We start from the raw sequence: 14,433 nt of genomic DNA on the forward strand, positions 1-14,433 counted from the left end.
GAGACAGTCACCCTACAGCCAGAAGGCAAAGGTTGCCAACGGCTCTGTCTGGTGAGCAGTTACTGTAGCTCATACCAGTATATCTGGCATGAGTATCATCCCCCATCCTGCCCTGTCAGTTGAGACAGCTGTGTTTTGAAGAGATCAGGATATGTATAGCACATGCACAGCACATGCTCTCCAAACAAGGGCAACAGAATGCAGGTAGATGAGGGGGTGGCAGGGGGGAGTGTCCAGTGGGAAAATCCAGAACAAAACCAGTCTTTTTTTTTTTTTGCCAGTCCTGGGGCTTGAACTCAGGGCCTAGGCACTGTACCTGGACTTTTTTTTGTTCATGGATAGCACTCTACACTTGAGACACAGTGCCACTTCTGGCCCTTTCCATTTATGTAGTACTGAGGAATCAAATCCAGGGCTTCGTGCATGCTAGTCAAACACTCTAACACTAAGTCACACAATAATTAAATAACCTTGACTTAAAATGAATGCACTAGCCTGGGGTTATGGGAAGGAAAGCAAGAGAAAAACAATCTGATAAAGCTCACAAGGGGTTTGGTCCACCCTTCTTGCCAGAGCCTCACCTGGAGCTTGCGGGCCATGGCCACCACCTCATGGTCTGGAGGGTTGTACTTGTAGCAGTTGGAGAACATCAGTCGGACATCAGCACCAAATTCCTGAGCATCTCGGTACTCACGGGATTCTAGTTTAGACTGGGAAAACAAGACAGGTCCTGGTTTGCCATGCCTGTCTGTGTTCTACTGGAGGTGGGGTGGGGGTGGGGTGCGTGGCTTGGTATGATGGCCAGCAGTTTTCAGCACCGAGTCTTACTACTGAGATCACCACTATCACTGGCTAAAGAGAGCAAGGGAACACAGAAGCCCAGGAGGCAAAGCTGAGCCAGGACTGAAGAGGGAAGGCAGGAGGGCTAGGCCCAGTTCTCCTGTGCACTGTTCCCTACAATGCTTGTCTCATGTTTGGGTAGTCTTATTCCACTCCCAGAAAGAGGAAAATGAAAGAAAAAACAACAAACAAACCCAAAGGGCTTCAGAACACTTAGGTAAAACTTCATCAAGTACAGGGTGTGCCTCCCACAGGAGACAGAAAAAGCCTTATCACACAGAGCCTGAGAATTCTCTTGGAGAACCTAAGAGACCTCTGGGAGGAACAGAGGACACTACATGGACCCCACGTGTCCAGCAGGGGGCGCTGGGTGCCTGGGCTGGTGCAAAGTTGACCTAGCCACAGTCAGTATGGGGAGGGGGTTGTGGGCTCAGCTCACCTTGATTGTGCTCATGTCCATGGGGTGCTTAATGATGTCGCAGTAGTCATGCAGGCCCAGTGCCTCCACATCCACGGGCTTGTAGAAGGGCCAGGCATAGGCCGCGTGCTTCTTGGCAAACATCTCCTTGAGGATGCCACTGCAGCACTTGAGCTGCTCTGAGACCTTGCTGCTCTTCTCTGGGGCAAGGTGCTGCTGTGAGTCAGGCACGTCCTTCTTTGGGGGCTTTACAGGTCGGCTGCTCTCCCGCCGCGGTCCCAGCTTGGCGGTCTTGGGCTCTGGGGCCAATGAGGGAGGCTCGTGGATGGGGTCAATGGTTGTGGGGGTGGTGGTGTCTGCTTTCCTCTTCACCCCCTTCTTTGTCTGCCAGAAGCAGAGGCACAACAGGCTCAGGCAGCAGTTCTACCAGCTCAAGGTCACCACTCCCTATCTAGGGTCCCAACACTCAGGGGAATTGGGCCCAAAGGTCATCTGCCAGGGGAAGGAGTAGGACAGGAAGACGCTGCTGCTGGAAGGACATCAGCGGCAGAAGACATGAAACCAAGTCCAGGACTTGCTCAACACTGGAGACCTGCCTCAGCTATCCCCCGGGAGGAATGACTCAAGCTAAATGGTACCTACAAACAGGTCCTGGAGACAAAGAAGGGGGCAGAAACTCATGGGACCTACATACCTACATCCCGTTTACACAACACTTGAGCCAACAATGTGTCTACTTGGGCTCTGATATAACTGTATCAACATACCCTCAGCAATACATGACAGTGCTAGGGAGCCAGGATGGGCTCCACACAAGCCACCAGTAAGGCCGGGCCCTCCTAACTTTGCAAGCCCCTGTCCCACTGGCTGCAGCCTGCTGGCGCCAGGATCCTTACCTTCACAGGCTGGGGGGTGGCAGCAATGATGGGTGGGTGGCTCTGCACAGGCTGCGGAGCTGGAGTAGGTGGGGGTGGTGGCTGGGGGGGCACCAGCGGGGGCATCTGCAGTGGCTGGGGGGGCACCACTGTCATGACAGGGGTCTGGACGATGAGGTCTGGGGTGACGGCAGGAAAGGGGTGAGGTGTAGTCTGCACGGGAGGTGGGTTCTGCTGAGGGGTCTGGGTCTGCGGAGGAGTTGATGCTTGCGTTGTGTTTGGTACCGTGGAGACACCTGGCTTTGATGTCCCTAGTGATCACAGGAAGGATAAGGAGTTAAGAGGCTATACCAACACATGCAGACTCACCTTGTCAGACCACCAGCACTTCACACTTCCTGGCCACATCTCTCCTTCTAGAGAAGGGAGACCCAGGACAAAAGAACAGGAAAGCCAGGCCAGTACAGCACAGAAAACGGCCTCGGAGCACCCCATGTCCACAAGCACGGACTCCGGAGCCTGCCCCTGTCATGCCAGCAAAAACCACCACCCTTGCCAAGGTGCAAAGTGGAATAAATGCCCCTGTCTACTGGTCATTAGAGATGGGCAGGCAGTTGCACAGGTGATTCCATACGCCAGCCAATCACAGGAACACCCAATGGCTCCCATGGCCAGAGCTCTAATATGAGCAGGTGGGCCAGTGCACACACACGAGGACCATGGCCTGCCTGCAGGCACACTGGGTTCATGAAAAGGAAACACAACCCAGTACCCTGGAAAAGCAGCCTCCTTCATCTGTAGGCTCCCCACAAGGGAAAAGGAGTTTTCCAGTTTTTCCCCAGGGGGCCCTACTTGGGCTTCTTCTGGGCTTTGAAGCCTTGAGGAGAGGTTACCATGAGCAAACCAAAGCCCTGGTCACTAAGGGTGAGGCCCAGGCCCCTCAGGCAAGATAGGAGACATTCCTCCACATATACATTATCAAAGAGGGTGGGAGCCTTGCAAGGCTGGTTTTCTTTGGCAACTCTGGGCACTGGACTCCCTTATGCCACTGCCCCTTCAGAGAAAGTGGGGCTAGGCTGAAGGCTTCTGGAGAAGCCAGCAACTCTGACCCAGAGTACCTGCCAGCGCTGCACCCTGCAGGGCAAACAGGAAAGGCACTGCTGGAGATCTTCCTAGATAGCAGCATTTGTTTGAGTGAGAAGCTCCCCTTCCAGGTGGCCTTGACAACGGTGGTGGGAGTGAGGGCCAAAATATAGTGACAGAGGGTAAAAATGAATACAGATGGCTGAGTGCCAAAGGAGAGTGTTGCTGACACAAGTGCAGTCAGGGCATGGAGATAACAAACCCCACAACTGTAGGATCAGGACACTGGTTAGAAGTACTTCTAACTGGATTTTTTTTTTTTTTTGTCTTTTTAGTTGGTCATGGGGCTTTCTGGGCTTGGGTACTCTTCCTGAGCTCTTCAGCTCAAGGCTGAGCACTCTACCATTTGAGCCACAGCGCCACTTCCAGTTTTCTGGTGGTTAATTAGAGATAAGAATCTCACAGACCTTCCTGCCTGGGCTGGCTTTGAACTGCAATTCTCAGATCTCAGCCTCCTGAGTAGTTAGGGTAACAGGTGTAAGCCACCAGTGTCTGGATTAAATTCTTCTTAAAAGAAATATCTAGCACGAGACACCCAGACCCAACCTGCACCCCCCTAATACGTGCATGTGCGAGCGCATGCATGCATGCATATGCACACACACACACACACACACACACACACACACACACACACACACACTGAAAAAGCAAAAACTTTCTACTGCACTGACATAGTGAAGATTTCAAACAATGTCCAAACAATTTAGAAGGCACACACTTTCTGACCTAAGTCCATTGGCCTCCCAGGGCCCCACGTGATTCTAGTTGGGAAAGGCCACAGGGTCCGGAGGTGACGGGGGACAGGGAAGGCCTGAGAAGTGGACTGCTCCCACTCATGCGAAGTGCACCAGTCCAGTCCATCATGTCACATCACCTTTCACCTCCAGTCCTGCACACCACAGTACTCTACCTGCTTCTTTCCTCCCACGTCCTCTTCCTTTTGCCTGAACTATCATGATCTCAGTTTCTTCTGTCGGCAGTTCGTTGATTTTCTGCAGGAAGAGCTTCTCCAGAGCTTCTGCCATTAAGACGATGTCATCTCCAGGCTGTATGAGGAGACAGGTGGGGTAGAGCTGGAAGCCCTCCCTGCCTGCCTCTCGTGGACAGGGGACCCAGGCCACCCCCTGCCCAGTGTACGGAGGAGCATCACACTCAGGGTCCTTCCTAGTCTAGACCCTTAGGGGCCACAACAGTTACACGCAGTGTCCCTACAGGACCTGTTGAATGTACTTCCCCTCTGTCATTGCTCTCCCTCTGCTCTGAAAATCCATCCTAAATTTCTTGGATCCTAAGCGTCCACTGAGTTCAGTTAATCCCTGACAGGGACCCTTCTAGCTTTAGGGCCTCCTTGGATACAACTCAATTATCTTTTCTAGAAGTACTGAAATGGCACAGGATTTTTTTTTTTTTTTTTTTTGCAGCAAATGCCTTTGCAGTGGTCTAACAGTGCTCCCCAACATATCCCCAAGGCAGCTCTGAGGGGTTTGGGTGGGTCTCCTCTGACACCTCAGCCAGAACATGCTGACCCCACTCAGCTCCACACTGAGGGCCTGCTCAGTACATTTCACTGCCACCTAGGTAGTGAGAGCTAGGACTTTACAAAACACAGTAAACTTCAAGAAACTCACCTACCCATCTCTTCTGGGCCATTTTACCCACTACACCAGCAGAGGCCAAAAGCTGAGTTCTGTATAGTGTCTCCCTCCAGAGTCGTTCTATTTGAAAGGGTTGGTTTTAATCACATCTGTGGTCTCAACTGTAAACAAATGATCTGGCTTCATGGCACAGCCGAGCCCAAAGGTGTGGCTATAGGGTTAGGAAGTGACCCTCAGGTCTACATGGAAGATCAGGGGGACACTCAAGTCTATGAAGAAGACTGGGGAGACTGTGCCCACACAACAGCTGGGCTCTGCACCGGCCACTGCACCCTCTCTCACTTAGAGGCTCTGTCTGAGCACACCTCCTCAGGACTCCACTTGAAGGTCTTTTCCCTGACAGGTCCCGCCGCTCAATGGATGGTCAGGGTGGCCACTGTCCTCCTTACACCTCTCTTCTAGACATGCTCAGGAACTAACCCCCAAGGGCACCAGCAGCATGTGCTCAGGCTAACCAGGACAGCTTACCATGGACAGAGCCCATCTCCCCACCAACCACACCCTCAGAAGTCTGCTGTGGACTGGAAACCCAGGCTCCAGCAGCCCTGTCCTCTCCCCCAGTTTGTGTGTATGGGGGGTCACCTCCTTCCCTTCCCCAGGATGGCAGGATCCCGATCCCACCCCACATCTCACCTTGTTGTAGATGTAACAATTTGTAAACATAGTGTTGAAGTCCTGGATACATTCCTGAGCATTCCAGTAGTAGTTGTTTTCTAAGCGCTTCTTTATTGTTCCCATATCCATAGGTGTTTTAATGATTTTATAGTAATCCTAGGAAGGAAATAAAGAAGGCCAGAGTTACCTCAGTACGTAGGCCAGGCTGGGCCGAGCCAACTAGCCTGCAGATGTGGGTCTCACTCCTGCTCATTCCACAGGTTAACTGAGGCTCTTCTAAGGCATGAGTGACTCGGGAACCCAGAATACAGTAGATTGGATTAGAAAAGGATTTCAAACTACTGTTTGCAAGATGGAAGGAAAAGATGCAAGCTGCCAGTTGCCCCATCTGGGACCAAACTGTCTTCATCAAAATTGATTACTTTCCTTTTCTGATGTTAAAATAACCTTCCAATTTTAATGAACAATGGGAAAAACTACACAGGCTTAAAAAAAAAAAAAAAAAAGGTAGTTCTGAGCCAGGTGCTGGTGGTGTGATCCTAGATATTCAGGAGGCTAAGATCTGAGGATTGAGGTTCAAAGCCAGCCTAGACAGGAAAGTCTATGAGACTCTATTTCCAATTAATCACCAAAAACCTGGAAGTGGAGCTGTGTGGCTCAAGTGGTGGAGCACCAGCCTTGAGGGAAAAAGCTCAGGTACAGCACTCAGGCCAAGTTCAAGCCTGAAGGCTGGCACAAAAGTGGAGGTAGTTCTTACTCAGTAAAACAATCCATTTGAAACTTCACTTTTCATAAAATGCAAATTCCCACAGCACCAGTGCTGGAGCGCCCCTGCCCCCTCCTGCCACCCCTCCCTGGGTCTTGTGTCCTTTGGAGAGCTGTGAGGGCACACACCTCTCATTCAGTCTTTCCACATGTTCTACCACCAAGGATCATCAGACCACTAAATGAGGAAATCTGGACAATCTTCAGAGCCTTCAATAAACACATTTCAGCACACTCAATCCTAAGCCTTCAAATCTTGTTGTTTCCCCCAAATGCCAAACTCATTCTAGGCAGCAGTGTGGATGCCTTGGGGCCTTCAAAATCAAACTGCTATTCTCACAATTCCTTTATTTTAATCTCAACTATTCTAAAACAAAAGACTTATTTTTCAAAACAAGAAACCTGGAGATAGACTAATGGCCAGCAGCGGCAAAGAAGACTTCTGAAATTAAGCATGTATTGGCTATGAGAACCATCTCCAAGTTCAGCAGCTGAGTGGGGGCAGAGAGGCTATCAGAAGGAGGAGAGAGCAGATCATCAGATAGCAGTGGTGGGGTAAGGAAAGCCACTGCTAGCACAAGTCAGTGTCCTATTGATATGGGCTACATGTTACCCAGGCAGGAGGCAAAGAGAGGGCCTCAAAACCAAGCCGCACACTCTACTGTGCTCTGACCTTTCTCAAGAGAGCCAAACCCCCAACATCAAGCCCTGTGGAAATATAAATTTTATTGTATAGCCACAGGACTCAGAACAGTGCTCAGTGTATGGCACTGGCTATAGTGTCAAGTGGCCCAAGGACAAAGAGAGGTTAGGATGAAAGCAGAGTACAGGGTAGAGGCGAGGACAGTAATTTAGGCTAAAGCATAGGTAAAGATCTGAAAGGCATCACAAGACAGAAAAAAGGGTGCGGGGAGAGATACCTGGGGAGCTCTTCAGCTCCTAGAAACACAGTGTGATAAGGCACCAGGGGACCAGCATCCCCCCACCCCCGGGGCAGCCCACAAGGAGAGCTGCAAGGCCATTCTGACCTTCACAGTTCCTCTCTGAAGACACTGGGTCAGTGCCACTGGTGTCCAGCTCCTGCTCAAGCTACATCTGTCAAGGGGAACATAATAATCACAGAGATGGGTGTGCCTCACTGAGCACACACCTGTGTCCCACTGGCCAGCATGACCCCTCAACCTCACGCCGGGATGCTGCATTTAAGATGCCTGTCTGCCCAGCTCACCCTCGTAGTCCTCCAGGCCCCCATCCTCACTACAAACGACCCCCTCTCCTCTACGCTGCTCTTGATACTTTCTCGTCAATCCCAAGTTTCTTCAAATTGCGGCTTCACATCCTCGCCTTCTTGTATACTCTGACTGCAAATATGACTTCTACCCCCAGGCCAGCAGAGTGGTAAGGTTGGAATCGGCATGTCTATGGCCTCTCTGTAGCTTCTCATGTGGAGATGTAGGGCACTGTGGTCTGGTGCAGCTCCTGTATCCTTTCTGTAGGCCTCCCCAGCTTCCACTCCTCTACGGTACACGGGCCCCACAGTCAGCTGCTTCCACTCCCCATCTTCAGTGGTTTGTGGGCCCCCCTCCTGCCTGTACCCTTCTGAGCCAGTTCATGGCTCAGATGTGTGAAGTCCCCTTGCCCCTCTCCCCTCCCCAAAGGCATACATATGGCACATATTTGGTAGGCATGCAAGCACTGGACAGTTCAAACATATATGTAGGCGTCCAAGAATTTGGACTTGTGAACTAAGCCACTCCTCCTCCTCCACACAAGTGATTCCAGCACCAAAAGCCAACCTGGATCTGTTACACTGCCACTCACTCCACTTGCCAGGGGGCAGGGACTTGGCACACAACAGGGGGTAGTAGAGAGACTTAAGCAGAAGACTTAAAGCATTCCAATTGCTCCCTGAGGTTCAAAATTAGGGAGTTCAGCTTGCAGAGCTGTCTGCTAGGCATGTAGGGAAAGAAGTGGCAGTAAGAAAACAATAACCCAAACCAAGAAACCAAAAAGAAGCCAGTAGGGCTGTGGCCCCACAGAAAGTGGGCAAAGCTGCTTCCTATGAGACTGCAGCCATGGCATCCTCTCCCCGCAGGCCACCTCTCTCTCTGGCCCCACGCTCACTGGGAGAGGACCTGCAGCTTGCTATCCCACACAAGCTGTCCCTTTCCCCTTGTTTCCATCCTGGATGATACAATTTCCCCAGGATCCTAAAAGCTACAAAACCAGTCCATATTTTAGCCAGTTAGTTTGTTTTTTCTCGTCCCTGAATGAGTTTGACTTCTTAGGACGCCTGATAAATGCTGTGATGCTAGTGTTCTGAGCTCTGTGTGACTCAAACCCATGTGCACCTTCCCTCAGAATCTCCCCCCACTAGGAAACACAGGAAGTGGCAGCAAGGAGTGTGGCCCAAGCTACTCACAGGGAGGTTCAGCTTGACGGCATCCACAGGCTGCTGGAAAGGCCACGCAAACTGGTGTTTCCATAGCGTCTTGAGCACCACGCGGAGCAGGTATTGCAGTTGGTTGGTCAGCCTCTTGGGCTTATTGGGATTGGAGGTCTCTGGGGGTGGGGGATTGGTGCTGGCTGCATTGGCTGGCTGGGGTTGGGCCTGCGCCTGCGTTGTAGACATCTGGGAGGTTTCTAGTCCATCCCCCATTACTGGTAGATTTCTCAATCTTGTCCCAGGGCCGCTCTCCGCAGACATGCTAGTGATCCCATCACATTCTTCACCAGGCTGTCTACAAGGAAGAGAAAAGTCTCGTCAGAGACCAAGCAGCAGACAAGCCACACACAAAACCACACAGAACACTGGCTTCCAGCTCCAAGGGCCCAATGGCCCCGGTAGTGACAGGCAGGTGAGCCTGCACAGGCTATCCATGAGCTGACAAAAGGGCTCCAATGTCTGTTCTGCTCCAAGCCTCCCACACAGCAGCCAACAGAAATCCAATACTGTGGTATTGGCCATGGCAGGGCATGGAGAGAAAAGTGGAAGCCAGCAGGGGCACAGGGCACTACTAGAAACCCAGGTTTCATACACCTGCATGGTCCTTTCCATATTGGTAGGTAAAACTTTCAGGAGATGATGCATCTGGCATTGCCAATTCTTGGGGCTTGAACTCAGGGCCTGGGCACTGTCCTGAACTTCTTTTTGTTTAAGGCTAGCACTCTACTACTTTTGAGCCATACTGCCACTTCTGGCCCTTTCTGTTTATGAGGAATCGAACCCAGGACTTCATGCATGCTAGGCAAGCACACCACCCCTAAGCCACATTCCCAGCCTGACATTCAAATTCTTATATGTAACATTCGGCCAAGTCAGCAATTCCCAAGCAGGGTGGAGAAGAAAAGAGAGGCCTACCCTCCTGCGTGGGCTTCCCACACAGCACTCTATAGAGTGGTCAGGGCACAAGTTCATGCAACATCATTTTCTAGGTAACTTAGAAGGTTATTACTGGGGACTGGGAATATGGCCTAGTGGCAAGAGTGCTTGCCTCCTCTACATGAAGCTCTGGGTTCAATTCCCCAGCATCACATATATAGAAAACGGCCAGAAGTGGCACTGTGGCTCAAGTGGCAGAGTGCTAGCCTTGAGCAAAAAGAAGCCAGGGACAGTGCTCAGGCCCTGATTCCAAGGCCCAGGACTGGCAAAAAAAAAAAAAAAAAGGTTATTACTGGTAACAAAATGAGCTAGGCTGGCTGGCTGTGTGGCTGGCTCACACTTGTAATCCAAGCTACTAAGGTGGTGGCAACCAGGAAGATTACAGTTTGGGGCCAGCCCAGGCAGAGTATTACTGAGAGCCCTATCAATCAATAAGCCAGGCATGGTGATCTCAGAAACTATGAAGGTTGCAGGGTGCCTAGCCCTAGGCAAAAACACAAGACCCTACCGAAAAATAACTAAAGCAGAAAACAAAATGAGCTGTGTGTTCTGTGTCATCAAGTGGCAGAGAATGTAACCTACCAAATATGAAGTCCTGAGTTCAAAACACTCCAAGTCCATTATACTGCCAAGAAAAGAAAAATCCTGACCTACCATTTTATTCACCAGAATGGAGCAACCTCTGTGACAATACCTTGCCCAGCACTCAGCATTCTTCCAAGCACCCCTTTTGGTGCCTTCCCTTCCAATGAGTGACCCCAGCTGCAGACCAAGTCTGGAAACCTTGTAACAAACATTTCCAAAAGCCCAGATCTGTGCCCTGTCCAGTTTTTCCAATGGGACACAGGGAAGACACACATGAGCTAAGAGATTCATAGTTTTATTGCAAAATGCCCTCAAGAACCCAGAGCTCTTGTGTTTTAATGAGAAGATACAGATAACTTTGCAACTTTTTTTGTACATTTGTATGCTTATTTGTGACTGTGTGTGTGTGTGTGTGTGTGTGTGTGTGTCAGTATCAAGATTGGAGAGCTCAGGCTACTACTGCCTGAGTTACCCCTTCCTTAGCCTTCTTTTGGCTTATTTTTCAGATAGTGTCAGGCCTCAATCCAAGATTTACTTATGTCCCCCGTGTAGCTGGGATATAGGTGCTTGCCACCACACTTGGCATGGTGGTTGAGATTGGGAAGAGAGTGTCTCACTAAGTATTTATCTGGGCTGGCTTGGGTATTCCCACAATCTCTACCTCCCAACTGGCTGCAGCTCTGGGTATACATTTCCACTCACTGTTTGTGACAGTTTTCTACTGTCCAGAAAAAAGTTCAAATTGCTTTAATTCTACTCTAAAGTAACCAAGACTCTAAGCTGGGGTCTACCTGCATCTATATGAATGACAGTACAGTTCAGTAAAGTAAGGACACCTTCCTGGATGAGAAAGTCGGGCAAGGCCATTAGGAAGAGACAAGTTTTAAGACCAGAGTGAGGCAAAGACAAGGCAGGTCAGGGGAAGGCTGGCTGGCTCTGTCAAGGTTTTAGGTTTTCATTCTGGAATGTACTTAGTGAATCTAGAAACAGCTTTATGCCTAGGCACTCTGGTAGCTACTTCATAGTCCACAGGTAATTTAAACCAAAGTTCCTACAGATTCTTTTGTAAATACAACTCTGGCAAAATATTTTTTACCCCCTTTAAGCACCAATGGACAACTTGTGACAAAGCAACTGGTGGTTATGAGGCTCCTGGCCTTCCAGAACTGGGGCTACCAGGCTGGCTGCCTCCTACACCAACATAGGTCCTGACTATGGGGTGGGCCTGAGGGCTGACTAGGCTGTTTAGAAGAGCAATTCAGACTTCCATGGTATTCTGGCTGATTGTACAGGTTCAGCCATCACCTAGCTAGAGAATGTGCTGGACAGCACATGGAATAATGTAACTCCGAAGTCAAAAAGTGATGGGGACAAGGAACACACTATCCTATGGACCTGCCAATTTGGGCTGAAAATGGAATCCTTGTTTAAGAGCTCTAGCCCCTCAGCAATTCCTCTTACCCCCAGTACAAAAATCAGAGAGTAGTATGAACCAAAGTGCACAGACGTGTACATGTGCACAGCACACCCACACCCAGTCCATTTAGAAGATCAGGTGAACAGCAGGAATGTAAGTCACGAGGGGGATGGGGCTTAGCCATGCTCATCCCACAAAAAGGATGCAACTCCACAAATTTTCCATTAAGTGGTGACAGTCTGGAAGTCTTCAAGCAACATTCCTGAGAGAGGATGAAACCAAGGCAATTAATTTTTGGAGTTACTGGGCTTGGTATTCTCTTTCCAAAGGTTCTCTGTGCTCTGGGCCATCACCTACTTCCACTCAGCCCCAAGCACACATACTGGGCACCTAAGGGCAGGCCCGTCTTCACAGTAACCATTCTAGCACATGCCACGAGTGCCTTATGACGAACACCCGGGGTCTTCCAGCTTCATCTCAGAGACCTAGATAAGTAACTCTCATGTGGACAACACAGTGACAGCCAGGCTCAGCCATCCATAGAACTGATGTACCCCTCAGAGCCACATGCACACCCTTGGAACTGAGAAGTGAACAGTTTCCTACAGAAATGATTAAGCAATACTTTGCTGAACACCAAAAAGAAGGGCAGGGCTGTTCTAAACATGGACAAGGAGAGGGGGACTTGCACTCACCTAGAGGGACAGGGGAAGCAGCATCCACGAGGAGAGATAGGAAGGACTTACAACTAACATAGCAACAGCACAGGCAGTGGTCTAGGCCATAGGACACCAGCCTAACAGGACAGATGGGTATCCTATGGCAGATAAGACATGACAACGACGACGACAACGACGACGACAACCTGGGGCTTGAACTCAGGGCCTGATCACTGGCTTCTTTTTGCTCAAGGCTACCTCTCTACCACTTGAGCCACGGCACCACCTCTGGCTTTTTCTATATATGTGGTGCTGGGGAATCGAACCCAGGGCTTCATGTATGCAAGGCAAGCACTTTACCACCAGGCCATTATTCCCAGCCTTAAGACATTTTCAACTTAAACAAAACAAAACAAAACACTAACAACAGAAAGACACTGTTCTTTTCCCACTTTCATGTGACCTGTGCTCAGAGGTCTGATCTGCACTATATTAAGAGTTAGGTGAAGGTCGGGTCAAGGGACAGTAAGAGAATTCCACCTGTTTCCAGCCAAGAGGCTGTAGGATCTAACTGGATGCCCCATTTCTGGATCTACCTCCAAAGAAATCCTATGTCACGCAATACCAATTCCAGAGGAGGAATAAAAAAAAAAAAAAGATGGAGCAATGGAGCCAAGGGGCCCTAGGACACCATGGCAAACCCATAGGGGCACTGTAATATATCATATCAACATTAGATTCCACTACATTCCTGTGCCACAGCTTGCAGAGCCTGCTGTTGATTGAGCAGAGGCTGTGAGAAAGGGCAGATACCACTTAAATCTATGTCAATGGGGAAGCAGCAGGGGGTCCAAGTGGTTCTAAGGATGAGGAGTTGTGATGTCCAGCACCTGCAGACAGAGACACACATTCCATTACTCTAGTTTGGAAGGATCAAATAAGCTTATCCTTGCAATTTACTTGCCTTATTTTTTCAGCAGCTACATAAGTAGTTGGGACATTAGTACTAATTCAGTTTATTTTACCTATTTAATAAAAGTGATTTGCATTTCCTTTGGAAATGCAAGAGCATTGTGGAAAGTATGTGACTCTTAAGGATGCTGTGAACCAAAAAGTCAGGAACCTCTGGGTTAATGAAATAAAATTTTGTTTTTCCAAACTTCATAGACCTATGATAAGCTTGCCTGCTTTTCAAAAATATTCTCTACTATCATTTCTTTCTTTTTTTTTTTTTTTTGGCCAGTCCTGGGCCTTGGACTCAGGGCCTAAGCACTGTCCCTGGCTTCTTCCCGCTCAAGGCTAGCACTCTGCCACTTGAGCCACAGCGCCGCTTCTGGCCGTTTTCTGTATATGTGGTGCTGGGGAATCGAACCTAGGGCCTCGGGTATACCGAGGCAGGCACTCTTGCCACTAGGCTATATCCCCAGCCCCCTCTACTATCATTTCTCATCAAAGTGATGGGACTATTTTTAAATTTTATTTTCTGAACCGCAAAAGGTTGTGCAAGGGGGCTACAAGTAAACATGTCCATCTATGTGTCCAGTGCTGCTTCATCAGAGTAACCCCCCATGAGACAACTTTCTGATATTTTTTTGCCTTATTTGTAATCTAGGTAATAAATAGTCTGCACAGCTTACAAAAATCTCTAGAGAAAAATTTAAGTAAGGCCAAACCAAGTTCAGGAAGTTTGAGTGTTTTCCACAATACAGTCCCTACTTGTAATGCAGGTAATTCTCCCACTAGGCTTCCTCAGCAGGCCACAGTTACCCACTGCCACCCATCCCAGGCTCCTGTCCTGTGCTGGGCCTGGCAGGAACATGGGCTTTGTTCTGAGAAGAGAATCAGGAGGGAAGGACAAAAGGAGGAGATACAAACAATCAAGAGAAGAGAGAGATCACAAACTGCCCAGAAATCACCTGATTTCTAGAGCCGCAGTTCCCACTTTTATCAGGTGTTGACCAGCTACACACTTTGTTCTGGCTGAAGTCCTGGTACCTCGGCCCAGTGACACCACCTCAACTATGTCCTGACACTAAAGTGACAATGCACTAACAGCAAGATGGCAGAGAAGGTTGG

General features: G+C 49.5%; 1 protein-coding gene across 4 annotated transcripts in view; it reads right to left on the reverse strand.

Moving 5' to 3' along the window:
- Nucleotides 1-14,433, reverse strand: part of Brd4 (bromodomain containing 4) — a 76,601-nt gene that overhangs the window by 21,793 nt on the left and 40,375 nt on the right. For 3 of the 4 annotated variants that reach the window (XM_048342463.1, XM_048342464.1, XM_048342466.1), the window contains 6 exons: nucleotides 8,737-9,055; nucleotides 5,568-5,705; nucleotides 4,190-4,325; nucleotides 2,155-2,444; nucleotides 1,280-1,642; nucleotides 582-710 (listed from right to left, as the gene is read on the reverse strand). In XM_048342463.1, coding sequence (XP_048198420.1) covers nucleotides 582-710; nucleotides 1,280-1,642; nucleotides 2,155-2,444; nucleotides 4,190-4,325; nucleotides 5,568-5,705; nucleotides 8,737-9,021 — 1,341 coding nt within the window. In that variant the 5' untranslated portion in view covers nucleotides 9,022-9,055. Of the gene's footprint in view, nucleotides 1-581; nucleotides 711-1,279; nucleotides 1,643-2,154; nucleotides 2,445-4,189; nucleotides 4,326-4,907; nucleotides 5,036-5,567; nucleotides 5,706-8,736; nucleotides 9,056-14,433 lie in introns of those variants that run through there. The other variant, XM_048342465.1, reaches the window with a different exon arrangement.

Source organism: Perognathus longimembris, chromosome 3 (assembly GCF_023159225.1).
Source record: "Perognathus longimembris pacificus isolate PPM17 chromosome 3, ASM2315922v1, whole genome shotgun sequence".
NCBI classification, from domain to species: domain Eukaryota; kingdom Metazoa; phylum Chordata; class Mammalia; order Rodentia; family Heteromyidae; genus Perognathus; species Perognathus longimembris.